This window comes from Bactrocera dorsalis, chromosome 4 (assembly GCF_023373825.1).
Source record: "Bactrocera dorsalis isolate Fly_Bdor chromosome 4, ASM2337382v1, whole genome shotgun sequence".
In the NCBI taxonomy this organism is placed as follows: domain Eukaryota; kingdom Metazoa; phylum Arthropoda; class Insecta; order Diptera; family Tephritidae; genus Bactrocera; species Bactrocera dorsalis.
The window spans coordinates 44,174,254-44,201,568 of NC_064306.1; the positions used below are offsets into that span (position 1 = coordinate 44,174,254).

A 27,315-nucleotide genomic window follows, 5' to 3' on the forward strand; every position below is an offset into this window, starting at 1 on the left:
CAATATTTTGTATTTTAAGAATTAAAAAAAAAATGGATTTATTATATTTTGAAAAATTTTTTATTTACAATTAAAAAAAAATATTTTGAATTTAAAAATTTAAAAAATTGATATTTTATATTTACAAATTAAAAACAAAAAAATTTTGTATTTAAAGATTAAAAAAAAAAAACTATTTTGAATTTAAAGATTAAAAAAAGTAATTTTTTTATGAAAAATTAATAAAATAATATTTTGTATTTAAAAAATAAAAAAAAAATTTTACATTTAAAAATAAAAAAAATGGATTGAAATTTTTTTGAAAAAAAAATCTATTTAATATTTTTTTAATTTAGAATTTTCTTAACATAGAAAACTATTTTCTATTTTTTTAATGTATTTAATTTTTTTTATTTGTTTTTTTAACACTATCTAATCGCACAGCCTTTTAAATATTTTTTCATAATTTTTTTGAAAACAAACATTTTGTAATAGTTGGAATGGACGATTTTTCTGGGATACCAGTTGCAGCTGATCGGAATGTTTTAAGAAAGAAAGCCGTCCACAGCCTAAATCAAAAGATTTCGAAGCATAAGAAAATCCTTAGAAACATAATAAAATCATTAAAGTGATGCTGATAAGACCTAAGAAGCTTATTAGCTTAAGTTATTACTTATTCAGAATTGAATTAATTATAAAAAGTATTTGTCAGAGTCGAATTAGTTATAAAAAGAATTGATTATTGATATAATTGCATGAAAACCGCTGCTGAAAGAATGTTGTTCGAACGATGGTGCTGGTAATGCAGTTTTTCAAAATAATTTTTTATACCAGTTAAAAGCTTTTTGCGGTTACTTGCTGAAAAATTTTGGAAGCCTGGCAGAGGTTATCGATTAACGGTAGGTATTATCGATTTAAGAAACAAAATCTGTTGCTTCGGTATGAATGGAAAAACATATCAAGGGGGGAGAAAGTTTTCATGGTGAAATGACTTTTTTGTGAATTTATTTCTTAAATATGGATTGAGTAATTTTATTCGAACCTTTTGTACATTATTGAGTATACTTTTGAAAATAAAGAGTTCTTTTTTCGTCACTTTTTTAGTTAAAAATTTTAAAAGCGGTTTTTTCAAAACTACTTTGATAATTTGACTAATTTTTCTCGGTTTTTTATTTTCGGATAATTTCCAGGCGAGTTGCGATGAACACGGCAAATTGTTTTTTCTTTTTCAAGAGTTCTGAGGGAAGCTCTGTTACCGGTTTATGATTCAATATTTCTGGATGAAAAATTACCCTATATTGTGAAAAGTGTGATCAATAATGTACAACAGATCCGAATAAAATTACTCAATCCATATTTATGAAATAAATTGGCAAAAAAAAGTATTTTTTTTAACTTAAAACCCTTACCTTTCCCTAAAGTTATGTATATAGTACCTACTATCAGATATGAAAGTTTTACTCATGGAAAGCAATATTGGAAAGATAAATAAATTTAAATACAAATAAAACGTGATCTGAGTATTCATAATATTCGTTCAAAACTTGTGTAAATAAATGGTTATAGTGTTTGATGTCATTTTTCTTTTAGAATTTTTCGAAAATAAAATAGTTGAAAATAAAATAAAATAAAATTCTTTCCAAAAATTGCTCGTTTCGACTAAAATATTAGAGAATTTTGCCTAAGATTTCAAAAAACAAATCATTGGTCATATATATGGTATAAAAATATTAGCAATAACTCGGAATGAATAATGATGATGAGACATGAGGCAAACAATACAAATATAATTTTAGAGTTTAGCATTTAAGCCAGACAGTTGAAATCGATGAAATCAAAATGCAGACAGTAAAATAAAGACACAACCCATAACATATTCACTAAGGGGAATTTTGCTAGGATAAGCGTGGGTGAATTTTTTTATTTAATAACAAATTTTTAAATTTTTTGACTAATTTTTTTCAAATTTTTAAAAAAAAATTTTCTGTTCTGTCTTTTTTTCGGATTTGTCTGAATTTAGAATTCATTGATTATGATTGCAACTGTCATTGAAATACAGCTATAATTGCAGAAAAAATATACGCTAACATAAGCGCTTAACATATAGCATAAGAGCACTCATATTTAATGACCAAAATATGTGTTGCAGCTAAATTCAAATAAAAATAAATGTGTCGATATTATTTGTTAATAATATTGCTACACTTACCCACTACCCACGTGCCCCACAACAAACAAGCAACGACGCTGTGGCAACTTGAAACGCTTACAATTTGGCTTACGCGCCGCCAGACTTAGCCGCGACTGTTAGTTGGCGAAGTACAAGCAGTGTGCTTAGTACTAATGAGCGATTCGTGGATTGGCAGTTTGGCGGGCAAATAAATACAGGTGGTGCAACGCAAGCTGTTAAGGTAGGCATTCGTTAAAGCACAGTTATACGCACAGCAACGCACAAGTGCTCATTCAATCATTCAAGCACTCCATCAAACAGTCACTCAGCCAGACACACCCGCGCTGCGTGGCCGTACGCTGACACTTACACCACAAATCAAACATAGCTATAAAAAAAGGCTTTGCCGCTTTTCCTATCACCGTCACTTTTTGTTTAGTGATTAACATTACCGTTATTGCTGCGCGTTGGTTTCGTATTTGTGCTGGCATTCGTTTTGCCGCCCTCCTCACCACGACTTTGGCTGTCATTGCTGCTGCTGCTGTCGTCATTGTTATTTTTGTTGTCGTTGTTACTGTTGTTATTGTTGCTACTGTTGTTGCTGTTGCTGTTATTTTCGTTGTTGCTTCTACCACTACCGTTGCTATTATTGGAGCGTCGAAATTTCGGCGCGATGTAATAGAGACCGTCCTGCTCGCCCGTCGCCGTCAGTTGCGGCGGCAGGCGCTGAAAGCCGTTCGCTCGATATAATGGTGAATAGGCTTGTGGTCGCACCACTTGCGGATGTGATATGTATTCACTGTCCGGGTTGATGGGCGGCAATGGCTGCCGGTAGTTGACCAAAATGTCACGATGCAGCGGTATTTGCGGTTGATATTGACGTGGTGGCGGTAGTTGCTGTTGTTGTTGCTGTCGCTGCTGTTGTTGTATTTGTGGTGGCGCATAGTATTGCGCTTGGTGTGATAGTGCTGGACCTGGTTGTTGTTGTGGCGCTGTATAGCGTTGTAATTGCGGCGGAAAAGGACTTTGCGGTAAGGCCGGTTGATAGGGATTAATGTATTCCGCATCCGGATTGAGCGGTGGCCGATTTGGTGCATAATTCACATATGTATCGTTCTCTAAGCTCCACAGCGTTTGTGGTTGTTGCTGTGGCTGCTGATAATTAGGCTGTGGCGGCGGCGGTGGTTGGCGATAGTTGATGACACGCCGCTGTTGGAATGGCTCCTCGTAGAAGCGGTTGTTTTGACGCGCATGTAGCGCCGGACCACCGTAGTAGTAGCCATTGAAACCGCGTTGTTTGGGTGCGAAAGCTACCGGTGGCCGTTCAATGCGTTGGTACTGCTGCGGCGGCTGGGAATACTCATTCAGCTCTTGTTGTTGATTCAGTGAGACCCAAGGCGCCTGCGTGGTGACATGTGTGCGCTGGTTACCTTGATATTGACGCAGCTCCGGTTCGGCTGAGCGGTATTCGGGTAGCAGTGGTGTTTGTTGTAAATATTTGGCGCCTAAGCGCAACTTCTTCGAACGCCCTTGCGGTAGAGGCGGTATTTGTTGGTAAGGCGTATCGGGTTGTATTGGCACGAGTGTGGTGGTTGATTGATAACGCGCTTGTTGCTGTTGTTGTTGTGAGTATTGCTCTTCTTGCTGTTTCTGCTGCTGCTGTAGACGCGCATTCGCCTTCTCTACATTAATGGCTTGGAAAGAATTCTCATCGTCTACAGGTGGACTGTAGGTGACCATTGGCTTGAATGGTGCTTCATCATATTCGGCTGGTGGCTGGAAGTCTTCAGCATCCGCTGTAGGTTGTGGCGGCTCCAAATTCTTTGATGCATCGAAATTGAACTCATATATAGGTTTGGCTTTTGGTGTGCGTGGTATGTTGTTATCACGCAACTGTTGGTTTTGGTAGTAGCGCAGTGTTTCGCGTATCGCATTGACCTCCTCTTCAAAGTTCTCCAGCGGACGTGGTTTGTAGACGGTAGGCTCGATCGGCACTTGTGGTGGTCGCTTGTATCGCACCGCTTCCGGTTTGGGTGTGATGTAGACCACATCTTGTGGCAGGTATGGACGTTGTGGCTGCAGTTGTGGTGGCAAGAAGTTGCGTTGGTTTTGAGGTTGTGATTTGAAGGGCCGTTTGCTGGTGGCATACAATTTTATTGGTTTAGCCAGTACCGGCTTTTCGGTAGTGGAGAGGAAATCATCGATAACATTTGTAGTAACACCGTTATGTTGACGCTTAGCCTCGAAGTATTCGTAGTAGATGGGGTTGGATTTCGAAAGTGGTTCCTGGTTGTTACGCGGTGTGGTCGGTTCATAAGCGATGGCATTCGGACGCGATTGTGGATATTTGTGGGACGGGAAGATGGGTATGTGTACTGCCACAGGCACAGGTATAGCCTGAATGATTTCTGGTGGTGACGCAGTTGGTGTGGGTGCCGGTGGTGGTGGCGGTTGTTTGGTCGGTTGCACATGTTGCACGGCACGTGGTGGCTCCGGTGTAATGATAATCGTTTTGGGAGAATACTGATGTATTTTCGTGATAACTTTTGGTCGTTGAGGCGCCTCAGTTGTGGTTGAGGTGGTGGTTGTTGAAGTAGTGGTGGTGCTTGTGGTAGTGGTTGTTGTACTCGTAGTGGGTGCAGGTGTACCATAACCGCGATGTCTTGAAGGGGTATGCACTTTTTCTGGTTTCTCCAAACGACTAAATTGATTTGCGGGTGGCGGCAGCACAATTCCCGGCACCAATGGACCCGGCGGCACTGGATTTGTGTAGTTACTTTTATAGACAAAAGTATATGCGGGCGGGTAATACAATGAAGGATCATCTTCATCGAAGTAATCGGTACCATTCGAATTGTCCAATGAACCGTTATGTGCAAAAGTGAATGGACCCAAATTTGGGAATGTAATGGGTCGTGCATTATTCAAGAAGGGATTCACGAATGTTTGGTTGTGATATAGCCACGGCGGTGAGGGTGCCGGGTAGTTGTAACCCGGTTCGCCTTGCGCAGTATCTTGAGTCGATCCCGGCCGGGTAAGAAGATTTTTCTCGTTGTCACTGTCACTTTCGGTTGATGGGTAGTTGGCTTCCGCGCCGGCGGGATAAACTGGTATCGATTCGTTAGCGATCGGATAGACGACCGTGAATTTATTATTTCCGATAAACTGTAGCGGCCCATTCTCCTCGAGCTGGACGGGAAATGGTGGCGGGACTTTTGGATTTGGTGGTATTTTGATTTGTCGACCGGGTGCATCGTAATCATCGATGGGAGGCCACGGTTCATCCGGTTCGCCCTCATTAAGATTACCACCCTTGATTACAAGCAAATGATCCTCAGCCAGCCAAATGTCCTCTTCATTGAGACCACCAAATGTGCGTTCATTATCTATGGGCGTCTCCTTATTCGGTAAATAACTAATAACACCGGGTCTTTTTGGTGGTCGTCGAAATATTTCCTTTTCTATTAGCCCATACTTGCCATCACGTACTTGATCAGAAAGTGTCTTCTTTGATTCGTCCTTACTTTTCTTCGACTTAACGGTGTTCTCTTTGCCTGAGCCGGCACTCAGACGCAATATACCGTTATCCCAATTATCGAAATCGCCGTCATCCTCCAACAATGCTTCATCATCTGCATTATCATCATCATTCAATATGGTGTCTTTTCGTTCGGTTTTCATATGAAATGGAATCGCCGTTGTAGTTGTAACTGTATTCGTTGGTGTGACAGCAGTTGTGCTCACTTTCATCAAACGATATGTACTGCTCATGGCCAGTTGTCCTCCTTTGGTGCGCACATATTGATATGCGGGTTTCTGTGTTGTTGAATTACTAGTTGTGCTGTTGGCTGTGATGGCCGAAACCTGATAGGTGGAACGTCCTTCCGCATTTTGAATGTGACCCGCTACAAGACGATGGATCATGCGTGGTCTGAAATGAACAACGAATAGTGACAGAAAAATAATGCATAACATACAAGGAACTGAAAATTTTTAATAATTGTCCTTATGGTGGACCTATTTGTAGTCCATATCTGCGTGGATGATAGTTCTTTTAGATGTAGTAACCAGTTTGTGTAGAGCATTAAGTTATGATTGAAAAGGAACAAATTTTTGTGGAGCCTTGGTATAAGGATATAATAAAACGTGAATTCGGTAGAATTTGACCGTCAGACGGTATGAGTATAAATGTAGTGTGCATCGGAGCAACTGCCCAGCTTGAAAGTAATGCTCTCAAAACAACAAAAATAAAGAAGATTCCCAACTCTTTAATATGTTGCTATCTTCCAACCCAGGAAGCTGAGAATGTGGCTAATTGACTTCTCCTAGCTTCAAACATAAAAATATACTAAAAATTTTATTCATCCGAAACGAAAATTACGAATAAATACAATAGAACAAAAACACATTCGAATGCGACTTTCTCAGCAACATTTGGAGCGTTTTAAAAAGGATAAAGTGGATTTTGTGCGTCGATTCATCACTATGGATGAGACTTGGGTCTATCACCATGATCCTGAATCAAAACAAGAGGCTAAAGAGTGGTGTGAACCTGGTTGTTCGGCTTCGAAACGAGTTCGTGTCCGGAAATCGGCCAAACGTGTTATGGCATCAGTTTTTTGGGATGCGAGAGGAATTTTGTTTGTGGATTACTTGCAAACTGGTAAAACAATTAATTCTGAATATTATTGCAACCTTTTGGACCAGTTGAAGGAAAAAATTCGTGAAAAAGACCCGGTTTGCAGAAGAAAAAAATCCTTTTTCATCAGGACAATGCACCGTGTCACAAGAGCATTTTGACAACGGCTGAAATACATGAATTAAAGTGTGAATTGTTGGTGCATCCACCGTATTCACCAGATTTGTTCCCCAGCGACTTACATTTGTTTCCAGAACTCAGAAAATTTATGCGTGACTAGCGTTTTTCATCAAAAGAAAAGGTCATAACGGCTGTTGAAGCATATTTGCAGACCTTCCTGATTCTCACTTCAGTGATGGGATCCACAGATTGGATGATCATTGGAGCAAGTGTATTAATGTTTAGGGAGATTGTACTGAATAATAAAGTGTATCTTAAATTTTAAAATTGTATGTTTCTTATCAAACGACAAACCTGAACAACCTGGTACCTTTATCTTTAATAGCCTTTTGATTTTTTTCTGTTTTAGTAACTCATTCGGCCGGAATCATGTCAGCAGTTGCGGATCTTTTTTTTTGGGACCGAAGACAGCACATAACTCCGTTATTTTTCAATATTTTTGTAAAAAAAAATCATAAAATATAGCTGAAAATATACCTTATTATGTCCAAAGAATTTCGAAACATTCGATTGCGTACTTTCTTCCTAAAAAAATTCACGAAAATCAGCAATTTTTTCATGTGTTACACTGGTATAATCGGCCTGATCGAAGGATTTTTATTTTTTCAAAAATTTCGATTTTTTAAGACCAATTTTTGATTGTTTTTAGATGAATCTCCAAGGACTTATGCTTGTCACCGCAAGTACCTTTGGAACAGGGTAAGGAGTTATATCCACTTATGAATTACAAATCTCGATATTTTTGCTTATGTATCGAATGTAAATATTGAAAATGTCTTTCTCAAACAGCTGAAACGATCGACTTGAAATCTTTACATGGAAGATTTTTGATAATATGGGCATTTTATGGGCGATATGAACGTTGGGCACATGATTTGGGTAGGTTTTCAGAAGCTGCGATTACTTAAGATATCCGTTATACGGTTCGACGAGAGTAGGTTATGAAGAGACACGATTTAATTTGTACCGACATTAACGATGTTATGATAAAGAGATCTGATCAAGAGATGATCAAAAATTAGGGAGTAGTTGCCATATACAACTACCTACCGGGCGTCTGAACGGCAAGTTGGTAGGACTGCATATAACATTTACCAAAAAAGGCAAATTGTTTAGTTATCTCCGAGTTACACGTGTTTTTGTAAACAAACAAAAGTGAATTTTTGATTTTACTGAGCAAAGAACTTGCATCAAAATTTCTATTCGGAATAAATTTTTTGGTTGCGGACACGTTGAAAATGTTCCGAAAGGGCTTTGGTGATCAAACTATGCCACGAAAAAAAAACAAAAAAAAATTGATACAATGAGTTTAAAGCGAACCGAAAACGCGTCGCACGATCTGGACATTCATTCACCTCTACAGATGAGGATCACTCCAAAAAATCAAAAATTTGGTAAAAATCGTAGATTGACAATTAGAGACCTCGCTGATAGCTTTGAAGTATAATTTGACTGAATACAAACATTTTGTAGAATGGTTTGTGCCTCAAACGCGGCAATTCCCAATTGGGGCCAAAATCAGAATAATGCACTGCCGTGGTTCTTCGCCACTTTTTTAGCACTCAACTCGGCTCATATTGTGCCGCCATAACCGTATTCGTCTAATTTAACAACGTGAGACTTCCGTTTTGGCACGACTGAAGCGATAAAAACCGATTCGAAAAAGATGTGGAATTCTACATCGGAAAAAGAATATTCCAACTGTTTCGAAATTGAAAAAAATGTTGAAAAAGTGCGAAATGCTTAGAATTTACATTTTATGAACAAATTCACCTTATATTTTGGTCACAGTAGTACTTTTTGGTCTATTATATAACTACGGATACTTAAGGCTCCCACAAACAACTATTAAAAGCCTTCAATAGCCTGGTATACCTAAGGTGGTAGTGTTGCTTATCGCTTTCGTTGGCATGATTACTTAATTTCAGATGAAATCTAATTTCACTTTAAGTACTTGGGCAACGCCCCGCTTATTAAGCATAGCTTTGAAATCGTCGATTTATTTTCCTTTAAGGCCCCGGAACTAGAGCTGATTATTAAAGCGTTAAATTCACATTCACCCGTTTACAACGATAGTGCTTGACCCGCAATAGCCGCAACTGCCCACTATTATTACAAATCACGTGTACAACAATAAAAAACAAACAAACAATGAAACGCTCACTAGCGTTAGCTGGCCGTAAATCACAAAATGCGAATCGTAAATCGCCAATCACTTTGAGTTTCGTACGTCTGTTTGTTTGTTTGTTTTTGCTAAAAATAAAAATGTATGAAAGAGGCAACTCACGATTTTGGTGTCTGCGGCAGACGCGTCGAATTCGCTGTGCCAGCGCCATTGTCGGCTGTCTGCAGTGTTGGCGTTTCGCGTTGCACGTTGGTTCGCGCCGCAAAGTTGGCGATTTGTTTTGACTGGCGCTGGAGTGGCGGCTGCTGGTGATGATTCGTCATCGCAACGCTTGCTTTGGAATCAATTGATGATGACGTGGTACGTGACGCGCCGCTGCTAACGGTTGTTGTTGTCGAAGTCACAGATGGCGACAATGAAGCCGTTGCCGGCACTTTAGCTGCGCTTGTCACAGCGCTCGTGCGCGCTACATCGGCGCTGGCATTTGGATAATTGCTATTGTTGCTGCTGCCTTGTTGTTGTTTTTGGCCTGTATAGTTGTTCTTGTATGCGACACGCTTTATTTGGCGGCTGTCAATTTGTTTGTTTGTCTTGCTGGCATCAGCGCTCCTACCGATCGGCGCCACTGCATCTGCTTTGCCATTTTGTATGCTCTGCGTCGCTGCCGCGCTCAGAAAGCTACGATTTTGGCGCACATTTGTCGGCGCGCTCTCATCAGCGCCGCGTGTTGGGCGGTGTATTGATGGCGGTGTCGTTGCTGCAGCGCCTTTGAAGTTGGGCGCCGCACGACGCGCCGCTTGCGCCAATGGCTGTTGCTTCGACGCGCTGAGTGTTGCAGGTCTGTTGGTTGTTGTTGTTTTTGTTCTTGCTGTCGGATGCGTCATCACCGTGGTAGGGCGCGGTGTGCGCATGAGTCGCGGCGCACGCAACGATGGTGGTTGTTGTGTTGTTGTCGACGTTGTACGCTTACCGATGTGAGCGGAAGTTGTCTGCTCCCCTTCCGCCGCTGCGTCAACCATATTTTGGCTGTGTTGTGTTGGTAACAACAACAACAGCAGCAGCAACGGAAGTAACGTGATGAGCTGCAAGGTCAACGACTTCATCTGCAAGCAAATGCAAAAACAATAGCAAAATGAGTGAAGTGCAAGTGCAACGGCAAAGTTCCATAATGAATTTAATCATATAAATTAAGTGATTTAGTGTTTAGGTTGTTTCGTGTGCATCATACCTGCTATATGTGTGTGTGTGTGTTATATATGTGGCATGTAATTTTGTTTAACGTAAATAATATGTAGCTCGTGCAAAAATTTGTTGCAAACAACATCTACCGATTTGAAGCACTTACAACAACAGTAAAAATTGTGAAAAAAAATTCGCTAACTCCCCCTCTCATATCATCCTACTTGCCTATCTCTTCGTGCACAACTTTAGCTTAGCCGTTATTGGCGCGAATCGTGCAGCGCGCCGAAACGATTTATGGTAATTAGCTGTAATGGATTCCACCATTCAACTATTCATGCAACCACTTGGGCATCTATAGGCGCTGGGGGGCTGTCTGCCTGTGTTGTTGGTTGTCTGCCTCAAGTTGCCAGACAGTGCGCTGTTGGCGCTGGTGCTCATCTCTTATGCTCGGTCAAAAGCTGCAGCGTTTTATGGCCAGCCTTTGGAGGCATGTTTGTTGCTGTACGTGGCACGTGCGGCATAAATTTCAATGTTTACTATACAGATTTATTTATTACGTTGCAAATTGTGTGAATGAGCATTTATTTTGGTTAACGCTGTTCAAAATTTTTATTATTAATTCTGACATCAATAAAGGAAATCTGAGTTTATTCGAAAATTTTGTTTTTGCTTTTGAAGGATTTATGTATAATACTCGTAATATACTTATGTATGTATCTAAATTGAAATATGCTTTGTTTTTTTATGGAACTATTAATGATAATTAAAAGTTATTTTTCTACCCTTAAAATACTTCCTGTGTGTAAATTCTAATTGATTAAACGGTTATTTAATACAAAAAAAAAACTGAAAAATTAAATTTTTTATTATATTAGATATCTTACGGCCATCGTTGGATTATCGAAAGAATCAGTGAAAACCATTTTGAAAGATGGGCTTAAGCAAAGTGAAAGCACGATTGGTTCCTGTGAAACACTGCAAGGATGTCATGAAACGTATTATTACTGGCGATGAGTCCTGGATTTATGCTTACGACCGGGAAACAGGCGATCAATCGCCCGAATATTGTGGCAAAACTTAGCCGAAGCGAAAAGTCCAAGTCGAAGCAGGTCTAAAATCAAGGTTATGTTCACAGTTTTCTTCGATTATCAAGGTAAGGACCGTATTTACCTTGAGGGAAATGACATAGAGTTTGAAAAATAAATTAAGAATTTTAAGATTCATCTCGGTCAAAAAATTAAATTAAATCACGAACATTATGGGGCCATTATTTTTTAAAACTTTTGATGTGAATAAAGTCAACAAGAATGCATCGATGAACTTCAATCAAATTTCGACCATGAAGCTTTATCAAGGACTAGTGTTTATCAATGGTGCGGGTGAATACAATCGAAGTCATAAGTTACTCCAAGACGAATTTCATGAATGTCGTCTAAAATTCCGACCACTATTGTTGCTGTACGCAAACTGATATTGTAGATCGCTCAAAAAAGTTAAAAAAAATACAGTACCCTTACTTTGAAATACGTCTATAGCCATTCGTTTGCCAATTGTCATTCAAGAAATCCGGAAAACCAACTGTCGAAGTCATATCGCTCTTCATCACGACAATGTGAGCCCTCACACCTTGACTGATACAACTGCATTTTTGACCAATCAAAACTCCGATTTGATGAGTCATCCCCCGTATAATTCTGACTTGACACCGAATGAGTTCTTTTTATTTTCGTACGAAAAAAAGTGGTAAAAATGCTTCGACATTGATTCAATCACATGCAAAAGTGTATAGATCTTAATTGAGAATATTAGAAATTAAAGATTGTAACTTTCATAAATATTATTCATCGATGGCGACTTTTGAGGAGTTTTGACGTGTGGTCGGACATCAGTTTTATATGAGGTTTAAGTGTCCCTAGAATTGCTATAATGAGGGAAAACGTTAAAAAGGTCCCCTGGTTTCGAATAGACCGACCGCCACCATTCTCTGTAATTCATAAAGCATAATCTATATTGACTACTTGGAGAAGGCCGCAATGGCCACAGGGCTTTATTATGAATTCTTGGGAAAATTCGTTGCTGATTTACAGCCAAAACGGCCCCTTTTGGCGACAAAGGACCACGACCAAAGCACTGATTCACATATCCCCATCGTCACGGTGAAATAGATAGAATTATGCTAGGAACTTCTTGGACTGTATTCAACAGATTTGGCCTCGGACGACTTTTGTTTGTTTCCTAACGTAAAGTTTTTAATAAGGGTTAAAACTTAGAGTACCGCTAAATCCACAAAATGATGCTATTTTAAGAAAAGAAAAATCGACTGAAAAGGAACAAGCCTTTTTAGGTGCATTTCTTATAGTAACATTTTGTATAACTTAACCTGAAAATGTAGACGATATTCAAGGTGGACTACTTATTAAGGAAAAACATCTTTAGCTTGAGTTTGATCGGTCAATTTGTATGGCAGCTATATCCTACAGTGGTCCGGTACCATCGGTTCTAAAAAATCAGCAGATTCTTGGGAGAGAAAAGGTTGTTCGTAAATTTTCGGATCGATATCTGAAGAACTAAGGGCCATAGTACGCTTATATACTCCGCTCGTCAGACTCAATTATATTTTTGCTTAATGTAGCTCTGTTCAGGGTATATGAGTACAGAACTTATGTTTCGTAATCAAGAAAAATACTGAAGTAGAATTACTAAGTAATATTTTATATCCAAAATTAGTATGAAATTATCAAGTAAAGCTTCAACTTCATATTCAGGATTTTGATACAAACTCTAGAATAATTAATAAAGGCAAAGAAAACTGTTTAAGCAACGAACATAATGCAATAAAATTGGACACATTTTTGTATGACTTTTTTTATCGCTGATGGAAAACCAGCACCATAGAGCAATACTCCAGATTTGCTATGAACATTTTTAAAAATCTTTGTGTGTATTTTGAGTTTGATTTTATTTGTAGATTTATTTTGTGTTAGCCGCAAGTAGCTGGATGCAAAGCCTTCGAATCGCGAGCAAAGCGGTGGGTAAAACAAAGAGCAGTCTGCAGGCAAATTAAAGCACCGCAGCGAGGTAGACTGCAAAGCTTGTAACAATAAGCGGCATGCAACAAACATGCAGCAGTTAGATCGAATGCAATTAATTAAATCTACCAGTGCACTTTTTCTACTTGCTCTATTTGAAACCGGTTTTGAGCAACTGAAATATTTCGGTACTCTGACTTGACTGTCGTTGCAATTTCAATGAACCCGCTAACTGTACTTGTACTCGACTAAGCCACACATACAAATATTGCAAGGTAGTAGACAGTTATATATTCGGATACTATAGAGGAATGTAGGTATGTACATATTTTCAATATGTCTGCGGTGTCTAACGACCAGCATAACGGTTATAAAGAGTAAAACAGCAACAAAAATGTTGATCAAAGCGGACCTGCTTTAGAAAAAAATTCGATTTTATACCCTGATCAGGTTAGATTAAGTTTGGCAGAAAGTTTGTAACACCCAGAAGGAAATGACGAACACCCCATTAAATATATGTATATTTAAATGATCAGCGTGACGAGCTAAGTCGATTTAGCCCTCTCCGTATGTCTGTCTGTATATATGCGGACTAAATTTTTGAGATATTGATCTAAAATTTAGCACACGTCCTTTTCTCCTCAAAAAGCTACACATTTGCCGAAATCTACTATAGAATATAGTTATAAGCTTTTGTAGCAACTCCGCAACTCCCAAAGCAGGCTCAGTTCCTCGACTCAGGGGAGTCGCAACGGGCTTGCGCCGCAGGAGGCGGGGAAGACTGCCCATTTATCACCAACAGCTTGTTCGGGTGGTCTTGATGACCCTCGTAGAAGAGGAATGAGTGGTGGCAGTTTAAAATGGTATCTATGGCACCTCCAGGATGGAGACATTCTTGAGGAAACCAAAAGAATGGCGAGGAACAAGGTCAGATGCAACAGTGCTTCCCCGGTCTCGAAGGTGCGTAAGGGCGGAAATAACTCAACCGGCAGTAAACGGAGTAGCGGCGCCTCCGACATCACAGACTGTTAAACGCAAGAGCAACCAAATTACGCCACTGGAACCAAAAACTCCAAGAGGCAGAGGCATTATTATGTCCTGGAGACCAAATCTCGGCACCTAATCCTCCTCGGGCAGCTAAAGGACAGCGCTGATAAGCGAATGCATTAAATGGCATACGGATGGCTGTGCTGAATCTGAACTACCCAACGGAAACTTTTGGGTCAGAGAAGCTTACCGCTTTGCAGGATCTCCTCATGGAAGAGGTGTACAGGGGGTGCAAGTAATCGATATCCTTCCATGGGGTGTATCTCAAAGGCGGATTGCTGCAAGTTGGCTGCAAGTATGAATAAAGTGCTAACTGACTGCGGGTGATCGCTCCCAAGCTAGTGGGCAGGAAAGGCCTTATCCTACAGGTATGCACAAAGAGGAGACCCATGTACTACATAACGGTATTGTTCAGATCGAATCACTATAGTGTATATGTAGTTGACAAACAAACTAACCGATAAAAATCAAGACAAAGATCTTTGTACACTTTTTCTATTATACGAAATTTAGCTATGAAGGGTATAATAGCTTCGGTTTTTTATTCTCTTTTTTTGATTTTTATTTTTTTATAGTTTTTGTATATTATTTTCTTTGATTTATAACCAACAGTGTCAGTCAATTCGCCCGCCGTCAACGTTAACAACGTTCAATTCGCTAAATTGACAATTTTACTGCCATTTTCGTCAATAGGAAATACATGTGACCCCCTTCGCCCTGAGTAGAATCACAAAAAAAAATTCCATTGACCGCTCTGAAATGAAGTTGTTAACCATAGCGAAACATGACAATTGTGATTTATGTCAACATATTGTGGTCGGCTCTAAAACACGGTTAGCAACAAAAACAACAGCTCACTGAGTCGACAAACCTACTTAGTCGAGCTCATGCAGCTTTCAATTGAGGTTACTCACTTGGAGTCATCAGATTGCTACCAAAATTGGTGGAAACGTCAGTGGATGGCGCGTGCAGACGCTTACAACTTCTAAAGGGTGATTTTTTTAAGAGCTTGATAACTTTTTTTAAAAAAAAACGCATAAAATTTGCAAAATCTCATCGGTTCTTTATTTGAAACGTTAGATTGGTTCATGACATTTTCTTTTTGAAGATAATTTCATTTAAATGTTGACCGCGGCTGCGTCTTAGGTGGTCCATTCGGAAAGTCCAATTTTGGGCAACTTTTTCGAGCATTTCGGCCGGAATAGCCCGAATTTCTTCGGAAATGTTGTCTTCCAAAGCTGGAATAGTTGCTGGCTTATTTCTGTAGACTTTAGACTTGACGTAGCCCCACAAAAAATAGTCTAAAGGCGTTAAATCGCATGATCTTGGTGGCCAACTTACGGGTCCATTTCTTGAGATGAATTGTTGTCCGAAGTTTTCCCTCAAAATGGCCATAGAATCGCGAGCTGTGTGGCATGTAGCGCCATCTTGTTGAAACCACATGTCAACCAAGTTCAGTTCTTCCATTTTTGGCAACAAAAAGTTTGTTAGCATCGAACGATAGCGATCGCCATTCACCGTAACGTTGCGTCCAACAGCATCTTTGAAAAAATACGGTCCAATGATTCCACCAGCGTACAAACCACACCAAACAGTGCATTTTTCGGGATGCCTGGGCAGTTCTTGAACGGCTTCTGGTTGCTCTTCACCCCAAATGCGGCAATTTTGCTTATTTACGTAGCCATTCAACCAGAAATGAGCCTCATCGCTGAACAAAATTTGTCGATAAAAAAGAAAAGAACCGAACACTGATTTTGGTAATAAAATTCAATGATTTGCAAGCGTTGCTCGTTAGTAAGTCTATTCATGATGAAATGTCAAAGCATACTGAGCATCTTTCTCTTTGACACCATGTCTGAAATCCCACGTGATCTGTCAAATACTAATGCATGAAAATCCTAACCTCAAAAAAATCACCCGTTATTATATATATTTATTTTCAACCATATCTCATTCATTCATTTATTTTTAAAGGCAATTGTTGTAATTCATCCGCTTGGCAGCCATGTAGACAGACATACTCTTATAGTATGGAGGCTATCATAGGCGATGATGACTTTGGAGATGACTAGGCCAATACATCTTATAAAATATTTGATGTCTAAGTGCATGTGTGTCGAAAAAATACTGGTTGCATTGAGCAGTTTATTTTGTCTCTTCTGTTAGGCGGATTATTAGTGCAAGTTCAATGTCGCTGCGATTACTTTGAAGAAGCCTGACTTTTGAGGTCATGTACATATTAGTGTTTTCTTTGTTTACTTATAATACACTGTAATAAAATTAGTGGTATGGAATTGAACACCAAGTGACTGTCTGTACAACCGTCTGACCATCTGCCCAAGCAAGCGATAACTTGAGTAATAATTGGGATATTGTGAGGAAATTTGGGACAAATGTTCCTTGGCTTCCATGGGGGGTTGATATTGACTGCCATGGTAGATGTACGTGCGTCAGCGACAACAGTGACCAAATCAGGATTGACTGTAAGAAATATCTCTTGATCTTTAAAGATAATTTTTGTAAATAAACTCTTAAAAAGTGGAGAGTCAACCCTCATTTTCGACATTCAGAGACTATAGACCAAGTCTAAGGATCAAGACAATTATGTACAAGGTGGGTCCCAAAAATAACCGACCTTTTTATTTAAATGCACTAAGATGCAGCGTTATGTATTTGAAAATTCAAAAAATATACATTCATCCTCTTTCAAATCGAATTACAGATATTAAAGTTGCAGTTGCAAGTTGTTGCGATGGTCGCGAGGATTTATGTAATAACAAAGGCCAGGTAGTTCAGAAGGAAATCATGTTGAATTGGAGGGAAAAGTCCGTGGAACACGAAAGCAGCATTTTATGATGATATCCCAGCGATTCAAGCAACCATAACCGAGGTGCTGAAGAACATTCCTATAAATAATATAAAAAAATCTATGCATGCACTGGGTAATCGTCCAATCATTGCATTTAGTCTATTGGAAGCTATTTTTAATAAATAATAACTTTCAAAGAGAATATGATTTTATTCCATATGCAAAAAGTTTGGTTATTTTTACGACTCAAAAGTAACAACCCAGAATTTTGGCAACATTCCTAAAATTATTTCAAGTGTTTATAAAATGTATAGACCAGTGTAGACAGTTAAAATCATAGTAAGATGAAACCCATTGGAAGCGAAAGATAAAATAACAAACATTTAAGGAAAAATAATTTACGAAATCTTAAATAAGAAGAAGAAAAAGATCTTAGAAAATAAATAGGTTTCGGGTGGTTGAATTTTAGAAATTTAGATTTATATTATCTTAAAAAAACATGTTTCCATATAGTATTCAAAAAACAACCCTTTTTTCGAAGCAATTTTAGTAAATATTTTCTTAGACAAGTTCATGAAAATTAGAAAATAAAGCGCTTTCTTTGAGGGTTTACCTGGGTTTCCTTGGGTAAAAAACAGCATTTTTTCAAAAACTTTTTCTCATATAAAAAATTAAATATTTTATTATATTAGAATTTTTTATTGTTACAAACAAACACTATTAGCAAAGAAATTCTGAAATTTTAGGAACAAAAATATTCTAAACTCGGCGCGTTGGTAGGAAAACTCCTTACAGGATCATGTAAAGTGTTTTAGTTAAAACTTAAAACGTGGACGAAGAAAAAAAATGAAAATTGTATTTTTAGCTGGCATTTAAAGACATGAGAATTTCGCAAAAAGCCTTTATAGGTTTTTAACCTTTAGATCGGTTGAGTAGTTCTCAAGAAATTTTGCCAGCCGATTTCAAAAACACAGTTTTGAGAAAAAGGCGGCGCACTTAGCCTAGCCAGCGCAAAAGTTCTCAAGGCTGTATCTCCAAAACTATTACAGATCAACTTGAAAATATAGGGCAATATTCTAAAGGTGTTGTAGAATTTAATATGACTATAAAAAATCAATTTTTTAAAACCCATAAACCCATGCAACCTCTTAAATATATTTAGCGTATTTATACTCCAAAATACTGTAAACACTACTTTAGTAGTTGCGTGATTTTCACATTTTTGTATACTATAACAAGCCATGCTGGTACTTACTACATAATAAATTGCCCATGATTGACCGTGAGCTATAATGCAATTTTTAATATACGATTGTCTTTCGACCAGAAGTCATATAGAATAGGGTTGCTGTTATAATTTATTGGAAAACCTAAAGTCAATAATTGTACTACAAATGAGACACGAGGTTTAGTAAACACCAAGATTTACGATTATATTTAATTAATACCACTTATAAATATGTTATATATACATATGTATGAATTTGAGATTGATATACAAAACGGGGTATGTGGTCTTGGCTATTGCAAGCATTGCTACATTTTCCGATTATTGAATTTCCAAACCAAACATCTTAATTACACGTTTAAATATTGAATTTCAATTAAAACTTATCATGGAATGAAATCAAATAATTGCTCAACACAAGCAATAGATATCAGCACCGCCGTTAATTAATAGCAGAATTAATCAATATTGCACTTCCATGCAAGATGAAGGAAAAATAGAATGAGCACAAGTAACTATGAGATATAAACCTTTCTAATTAAAATCGGTGCTGGCAATTAATTAAAATTCTTAAAAAAATATTAATTAGATCTGCTAAAAGAACTAATTACAATAATAATACAGATGGGAATACAAAACACTATGAAATTACATATACATGTATATGTATATCATATACATATGTACATGCATGCGGGTGCATGCTGCAAGCCAGTTGGTATTTCTTGTAACGTGTAACGGCTCTTTTGCGCTATCTGGATAATAATAAAATTGTTGCACAGTGGGTGTGTGACACACCCGCGGCAATGGAGTTAGCTGCATGCAGCGCGAAAGAATGAATTTCAATTGGCAGCGAGTGCAATGGCAACAAAAAGCGTTGGAAAAGTGTTCGCACACCCAAACACCAGAGCGCAGCACAGCCTTTACCGGTTGGAGCATTGCATGAAAAAAAAATATTTTCCAAAAGTAGCCGCGAAGTGCAGCCATTAGTTGGCTTGATTGCTGTTGTTGCTGTGGCGGCGAAGCGTGCGAGCGCTTACTAATGATACCGTTAGTGGCGTTTTATCGCCACCGCTTGGAGTAACTCTTTCGGTAACCGAATGCGCGCCGAATGTGCACCGTTACTTCTAGTTCTAGCCAACTCGCTTCGGCCAGGCACATAAGTACGCCTGCGCGCCTTTCGACACCTTTTCTTGGCCGGTTTAAGCCGTTAGCAAAACAAAAAATATATATTTAATATGTTTACTACGCCAGTTGTTTTTCCACTTTTTCTTTCTGGCGCACTTTAGTATTTTTTAGCTTCTTTTCTATACATACATATATACATATATGTATATACGTAAATTGGCAAGTAGATGTTTAATTATTTTGTTTCTTTTTACGCTTACTAATCAAATGTGAGTTCGTTGCTTTATTTATTTATTACACAATTCTTTGTAGTTTTTTCAGCCATTGTTATTGTTTGTGGCGGCTAATTGGTTGAAAAGTGGTTGCGAATTTACATTACATGAGCGCCAACACACGTACATATATATGATATGTACATGTGTGTGTGTAGAGATGCATGTATGTGGGACGTTATCTTCGTGGTGCATATTTCCATCGGTCTGCCTTTTCTTTGTAAGATTATATTTTATTTACGAGCATTTATTTTCATTTTCGGTGTGGCACATTCGAAAATTGAGTGATTTACGCCTTTGGCCTTGATTTGGATTGCAGTTATTTTTCTTGCTGGTAAATATTTTTCTATCAATTATGAAAGAAAAATAACCAGTTAGAACCTACTATGCGCTCAGAAGGAAGTTCATATGGAAATTGCTGCTAGGAAATGACTAAGTCCAAGTGCCATTATAAAGCTTTATACGGTACAAAAATTATATATGGTATATTAGAAAGAAAACCATAATTTTTCTAATAGAAGTCTTTGCGAACTTGTACCTCGCGCTGTATAAATGCGATCGGGTATAATTATATAGTGTTAAAAATTTAAGATTTTCAGACATTTTTTGATTGCTTGCCACAGTATTGTTTGAACAGGCTCCAACAATGGACACTAGAAAAGGGAAAATATGCCATATTTTACAAATTTCGTCGAGAAACGATGAAAACGGAAAACGATCAAGCGTCTGGAAATGTTAATAGCGTTTTGAAAGGTTATTTATCGAAAATATCGATAAAATAATGGATATCGACGACTTCGATCAATCGATAAGCACTCTTTAAATTGCAGAAGAGCTAAAGGTTAAAAAAATCAAAAGTCTGAATACAAAAATAATAGAATAGAAAAAAGCTATGGATTCCATACTAGATAACTAAGAAAAAACTCTTGGATCATCGAATTTCCATCTGGGAATCTTTGCAGATCAACAAGCAAGTCAATTCATTTCCGAAACGAATGCTTAGCCAAGATTGTTGGTGAGGAAGTTTGTGTTATCTTTGGTGGGATTTACAGTTAATCAGGTCTTAAGTGCTGCTCTCCTACGCCCAAACTCTTAATTCGGACCTGTAATATTAATAATTGGGCGCTCTAAATGGAAAAATGCTTAGGCGGGGCCAATTTTGACCAATAGAGGAATTGTGTTCCATTATGACAATGCCAGGTTCTTCATAAGGCTGGCGACTCGCCAGAAGCTCGACGTTCTTCGTTGGCCGGCTGTTATACATCGACCTTATAATTATTAATGAAATTTGTAAAAAATGTCTTAATTGTTTGCCAATAAGGAAGAGGGTTTCTTTGAGGATGGCAAGTTTCCTTCAAAATGATAACAAGCTATCGGACGGAGTATCATACTTGATGTAAATCGGAGCATTCTAACTAAGCTAAATAAAACCTTCAATTTAACTGATTTCTCTGTACTAGACCTATTACAAATTTAGAATTTTTTGATAAAATATATATCAAAAATCGAAAACATCGTTTACTTATCAATTGTTTAAAGTCATGGGCCGGTAATGTACATATAATGTTCTACAAAGCAAATTACCGTTTATTGCTAAGATTTATTGGTAACCTACAAGTGAAAAGCACTAAATCATTTATGATAATTTATTTAAAATTTTCGAAGACTTTACAAAAACAAAAGACCAGAACTTCCACTGAAGCTGGAATACCCTTTACAAGTGCATAGCATCATGATTTGATCATTCAGATAGGAAGGCAGCTATATGCTCTACTGACTCAATCTGAATAATATGTTCGAAGAATATAGCCTTGCCTCTTAGAATAATTTATGCAGAATTTCGTGAAGATATCTTTTCAAATAAAAAAAAATATTAAAATTGGGCAATAGTTCGCGTACATATATATAAAAGGACAAGCCATGAAAAATCATTCCATGAAAAATCGACGTCTTACGACAGGTACTGCAAACCGAAAATTATTATTCGGTTAACCGATTAGTCGAACATCAAGAGCTGTAGTTTCAACGCTACTTTCTAGATGTTGCAAACTTCGTGGTATAAAAATGGAGCAAGTTATATTAAGATTATGTTATACAAGTTTTCAGAAGCATTTTGTAATAACATTTTATTAGCAGAAAATCTATGGTATTTGTTGAAACTTTTACTAATCTGCATAAGGCTGTCATTCTTTTTTTTTGGCTTCGAAAAGCAACTATATTATATACTGTCTAGGTAAAAAATATACTGGGTTTCAGGCTACAAAAGAATTACGGGAAACTAAAAAGTTGATGAGATTGGGAAAAAAGCTATCCGTCTAGCTACTGAACCAGCACAGTAAATACGTAAGCCACTAAAAACGATACACAATGTAATTTCCGAAAGGGCTGACAGACAGATCAATCTGAGATGGAATGCCTTAAGGACAATCAGGTTCGCTAAAGTCATGTGCAAGAGTCGCGATGAAACACCCGCATGCCTTTTACTCACGCGGTATCAAAAGAATTGCAGGACCTAGTGACAGGTCGACTATATGTATGTCGTCGCAGTTGTTTATATAAGCTAACCTAAATAATTGATTCTTAAATATTTTTGGTTTTTTCTTTCATAAAAGTTGTATGTTCTGCTAGATAAAGTTAGTTTTCTTTATAAATTCTTAGTAATATATGATTTTTAAAACCAAAGTTCGATAAAAATATGCCCGATCACACCCGGTTTGGGTGTGAAAATTAATAAAAAAAAATGTATTCCAACGACCACATATTCTAAGGAGACTTCAGGGTCAATAATTTATGGCCTCGATAATTTCGTGTAAAATCAAAAATTTTTCATTATGAAACTAGTAATAATTTTCGTCAACGAAACTGAAATAAACTGAGTCTCCTCCTTTCATCCAAGTCAAGTACTGTTGAGCTGACCGTTCACTACTTCCTAACGCTCATTTTATCACACATGTTTGCCTGCTGAGATGGAATGTTGAGTTTTTCTTGCAAACAATGAGTTACCACACAGTTTATTGTGGTAAATCGGAAATATAAAAGCGATTATTAAACATTTCATTAGAGAGACAGCTCGCGGTTAATCTGCAGCGATAAGCACCCTCGTAATAGTTTAACATATTTAATAATATCAAAGAATTTGTTATGCAATCAACTTGTAGAATATGCATACTAATCACACAATCACACACTCGCACTAATGAGTCACATATGGAAAAGCAGCAACAAAAAGCAATTTCTCATAGCTAAATATTAAAATAAACAGGGCAATTGCATAAAATGAATACTAAACCGTGTTACGTAAACAATACAAGTAGCCAATGTGTGTTAAACGCAAGACAAATGATGATTAAATTTTACATAATCGGTTATTCTAATTTATAGTCAGCGCAGAATTAGAAATGCCCGACTTACATATACCCATAGTATTTGCACTATTTGCACTTGAAATGAGTGCCTGAGAACCAAAAGCGCACAAGCCGTGAACTGGTTTGCATTTCCGTTTAGCCGTTAGTTATGTAACGGAATTGGGGTGTGGTCGCGACATTTTAAACCCATATATTAAGTATTACCATACCTTTATTTTATTGCTATTACAATTACGGTTATTCTAAATTATTAACGCGCAAACCAGTTGTGCCAGTCTTGGAGCTCTAAAAATGACCTGGAGAATTTGCACAATCACACCGCTGACACTGACATAACCAGCCGCCCGATCAACAACCAACAGGCTGGATTCTGCGCGCGCATGCGCAAACGCTGACCAAAGCAATAACAATTTGTTGAAGCAAAATCAAAAAGTGCATATTTATAATGAACAAGTTAAAGTGGCAGTCAAATTGAACTGTCATAAAGTGTCACCATTTACCGTTCGAAATGCAAGCAGCAAGCAGCCGAGTTGACAGTCAAAAGCGCAAACGAATTCGCTGAGCAAAAGTAATCGCTTAAATTGAATTGTCGCTTTGGCTTTTCGCAAGTTGATTGGCTGAATCGCAAAAAAAATACAAAAACAACAAATTTGTCGAAAATTGTAACTGGAAATATTGGTAAATAACTCGGTATGTATGTAGGTATTATAATATTTAGAATATTTTTAGCGAATTTTATTTAAAATTCTAACCGCACTCCACAAGCTAATTAACGAAACTGACCGAACTTGTCTGAATTTGCCCAATTTTTGTTGGAACGCTGACTTTTAATTTAAATTTTTATTCATATTTTTTATTTAATAATATTTGAATTGCATATTTAGTAACACTCTCGCGTGTTAACGGCCGCTTTCTACATGCTCTAGTTATCAAGTTTTGCCGCGCACAGCGAGTATGTAAATATTTTACAAAAATATAAATGTAAATTAGCAAGAAAAAACGAGAAAAACGTTAACTTCGGTTGCACTGAGGCTATACCCTTAACAAACGCAAAAGTTTCCTTAGAATAATTCAATTTCGCTTGATCGGTTTGTATGGCAGCCATATGCTATATTGAGCCGATCTGAATAATTTCTTCGAAGATTATACCATTTCTTCGAACAATAATTCGTGCCAAATTTCATGAAGATATCTCGTCAAATCAAAAAGTTTTCCATATAAGCGCCTGATATCGTTGGTTCAGTTTGTATGGCAACTATATGCTATAGTGAACCGATCTGAATAATTTCTTCAAATCAAAAAGTTTTCCATATAAGCGCCTGATATCGTTGATTAAGTTTGTATGGCAACTATATGCTATAGTAGTCCGATATAGGCGGTTCTGACAAATAAGCAGTTCCTTAGTGAGAAAAGCACATGCGCAAAATTTCAGCGAAATATCTCGAAAACTGAGGCACTACTTCGCGTATATACCGACGGATAGACGAACATCTCTTAATCGACTCAGCTCGCTGATTATTTCTAATAAAATACATTTATGTATATATATGCACTCTATAGTGACTCCAACGTTGCCTTCTAGTTGTTACAAACTTCCTGGCAAACTAAATATACCCTGTTCAGGGTATAAAAACTACAACAATACTGAAAACCACCACTTCAGTTGCATAAAATCCAAAATTCTAAACAAAAATGAGCGCTTATTAAAATCACGCGATGATAACAATTCAAAAATCATAATAATAACAAATTCATAATAACAACAAAAGCCAACATAATTTTTAGATCTAAATTTTTTATTGTTGAAATTGTGTGCAGAAAGAAAGTCCGCAACTCAGCCATGCGCACACTGCAGCGTTTGCCAAAACCTCATACATATGACATTCAGTCACTGAAATTTGCTAAGTACACATGCCGTACATATGCCGTTAAAATTACGCTCAAAATAAAGCAGCAAATACAACAATAGAAAATAACTACGAAATGCGTGTCACATTTGCATATGAATACATATGTACATATATACAAACATATATAAATACCTTCGAGAGTGCGTTCACAGCCCACATGCGGGCTTTGCACCCACACACCGGAACTACAGTCAAGCCTCACTTGCTTTTATTACATTTGATTTTCATGACAAGGCTTAGTTCAAATGTCATAAGTGTCAGGAGAAATTTGAATTAACAAGCTTTCTTTACATGTTGAAAATAAATTAGTAAAAAACGTAGATCATTAAAAAAAGAGGAGGAATTTCAATTTCCTTCACTGTACTAATGTGACATCAGCAGTTTCGAAAATCTACTACTTTCTAAGTAAAGAGAACATCGTGAAAGTTTTATCCCCACACCAGTTGAAAAATCCATGGTCTAAAGGTCCATTCATCACATTCTTCGAGAAATTGTGTCTTCAATAAAAAATGATTTTTCACTTCTCAATGTTAGACTATCACACAATCTTCGAACTTCAACCTTTCTCAAAGTTGAAACTATATACTGTGCGATGCCCAGTCTCATTAAAACAAGCATTTTAATTAATTTAAAAAAGAAGGTTTCAGACAAGTCGACTCCCTATCATGCGACTTCTTCAATCTACTGCTAGAGAAGATAACTTGAGCCGCAGAAGTGAATGGAGAAGGCACAATCTTTTTTAAGAGTGTACAGCTGTTGGCGTATGCCGATGATATTGATATCATCGGCCTCAACACCCGCCTCGTTAGTTCTGTTTTCTCCAGACTGGACAAGGAAGCAAAGCAAATGGATGTGGTAGTGAACGAGGGCAAGACGAAATATCTCTTGTCATCAAACAGTCGTCACACTCGCGACTTAGCTCCCACGTCACTGTTGACAGTCATAACTTCGAAGTCGTAGATAATTTCATCTATCTTGGGACCAGTATTGACACCAATAACAATGTCAATAAAGTCCTCTCTTGCCAAAAAAAAACCAAAATTGTGCAAGTCATTCATCATCTCCGTCCTCCTATGTGGCACAGAGGTATGGACAAAGACAACATCTTCTACGGACGATTTATGGTCCTTTGCGCATTGACCACAACGAATATTGCATTCAATGGAACGACGAGCTGTATGAGATATACACCGATATTGACATAGTTCAGCGAATTAAGACACAGAGGCTACGTCCGAATGGACGAAAACACTTCCGAGGGAAGCAGAGGAAGAGAAAGAGCTCCATTCCATGTTAAAGAGCAGGTTGAGAAGGACCTAGCTACACTTCGAATCTTCAATTAGCGACAAACAGGCTAACAGCATAAAGTGAGAACGGCTGTCGCTCTGCTTTATACTCATCTATAATCGCGTAGGCGGTGTCTATGCCAATAGAGAACTAGAAGATAGTTTGTCAAAAAGTGAAAACAAAAATCAGACTTTTGACTTTGACTTCGCAATGGATAACATCATCATTAAAAAATATACAAAAAAAAGAACATTCTATAATCAGCCAAATTGCAAAATATTTTGAAAAATATTTGCTTGGAATTTAGCCCCTCCTTACTTTTTACATTTTTACATTTTCGTGGTCGGCACTTGTCAATTTTAATGGGTGCAAACTTGGCGGCGTAGTAGAGCACCTGCCCTGCCTAACAAAGGCGCACGTATCGCAACACACTGTTTCCGTTAATTTGCCTTTCTTGTCGTCGTCGCTGAAAGCACGAATATTTGTTCGAGTATATTTCCGTAATGTAGCCGCTGTGCTGTTATTGCTTTTGTCGTGGAGCGACGCTGAACAAACCAATCACAAGGGTATGTGCAAACATACAAAAAAGTAAACAAACCGACAGGCAGACAGATAGACAGACGAACATGTCAACAAGCAGCACATTTCAATAGGCCACGATGCTGCCAATACTACTGAAGCAGAGCTGAGCGTACTTTGTTATTGTTATTGCTGCTGTCGACAATGATGGCCAAAGCTCACAACAATCTGTAATGGCTAATGGCCAGCAGATAAACGAACAATAACGGCAAGGTATTGGCGCTCATACACATGTTTGCGGGTAAATAAGTAATTGGGCATTCTGCCGATGTCCATTTGCAGCAAACACCCGAACATTTACTTCACTTTGCGCCGCGTGTGTGCGTTGTTTGTCGTTTGTCGGGGCGCGCAGGTTCGTGGCTTAAGTCTTTCGTTTGTGTGGCGCT

The 27,315-nt window shown here is 37.8% G+C and overlaps 1 protein-coding gene across 6 annotated transcripts in view; it reads right to left on the minus strand.

The window, feature by feature from the left end:
• Positions 1 to 1,213: 1,213 nt before the first annotated feature.
• LOC105222575 (uncharacterized) overlaps positions 1,214 to 27,315 on the minus strand; it is a 149,219-nt gene continuing 123,117 nt past the window's right edge. For all 6 annotated transcript variants that reach the window (XM_049454527.1, XM_049454526.1, XM_049454523.1 and 3 more), the window contains 2 exons: positions 9,256 to 10,196; positions 1,214 to 6,080 (listed from right to left, as the gene is read on the minus strand). In XM_049454527.1, the coding sequence (XP_049310484.1) occupies positions 2,585 to 6,080; positions 9,256 to 10,196 (4,437 nt within the window). In that variant the 3' untranslated portion in view covers positions 1,214 to 2,584. The remainder of the gene's footprint in view (positions 6,081 to 9,255; positions 10,197 to 27,315) is intronic.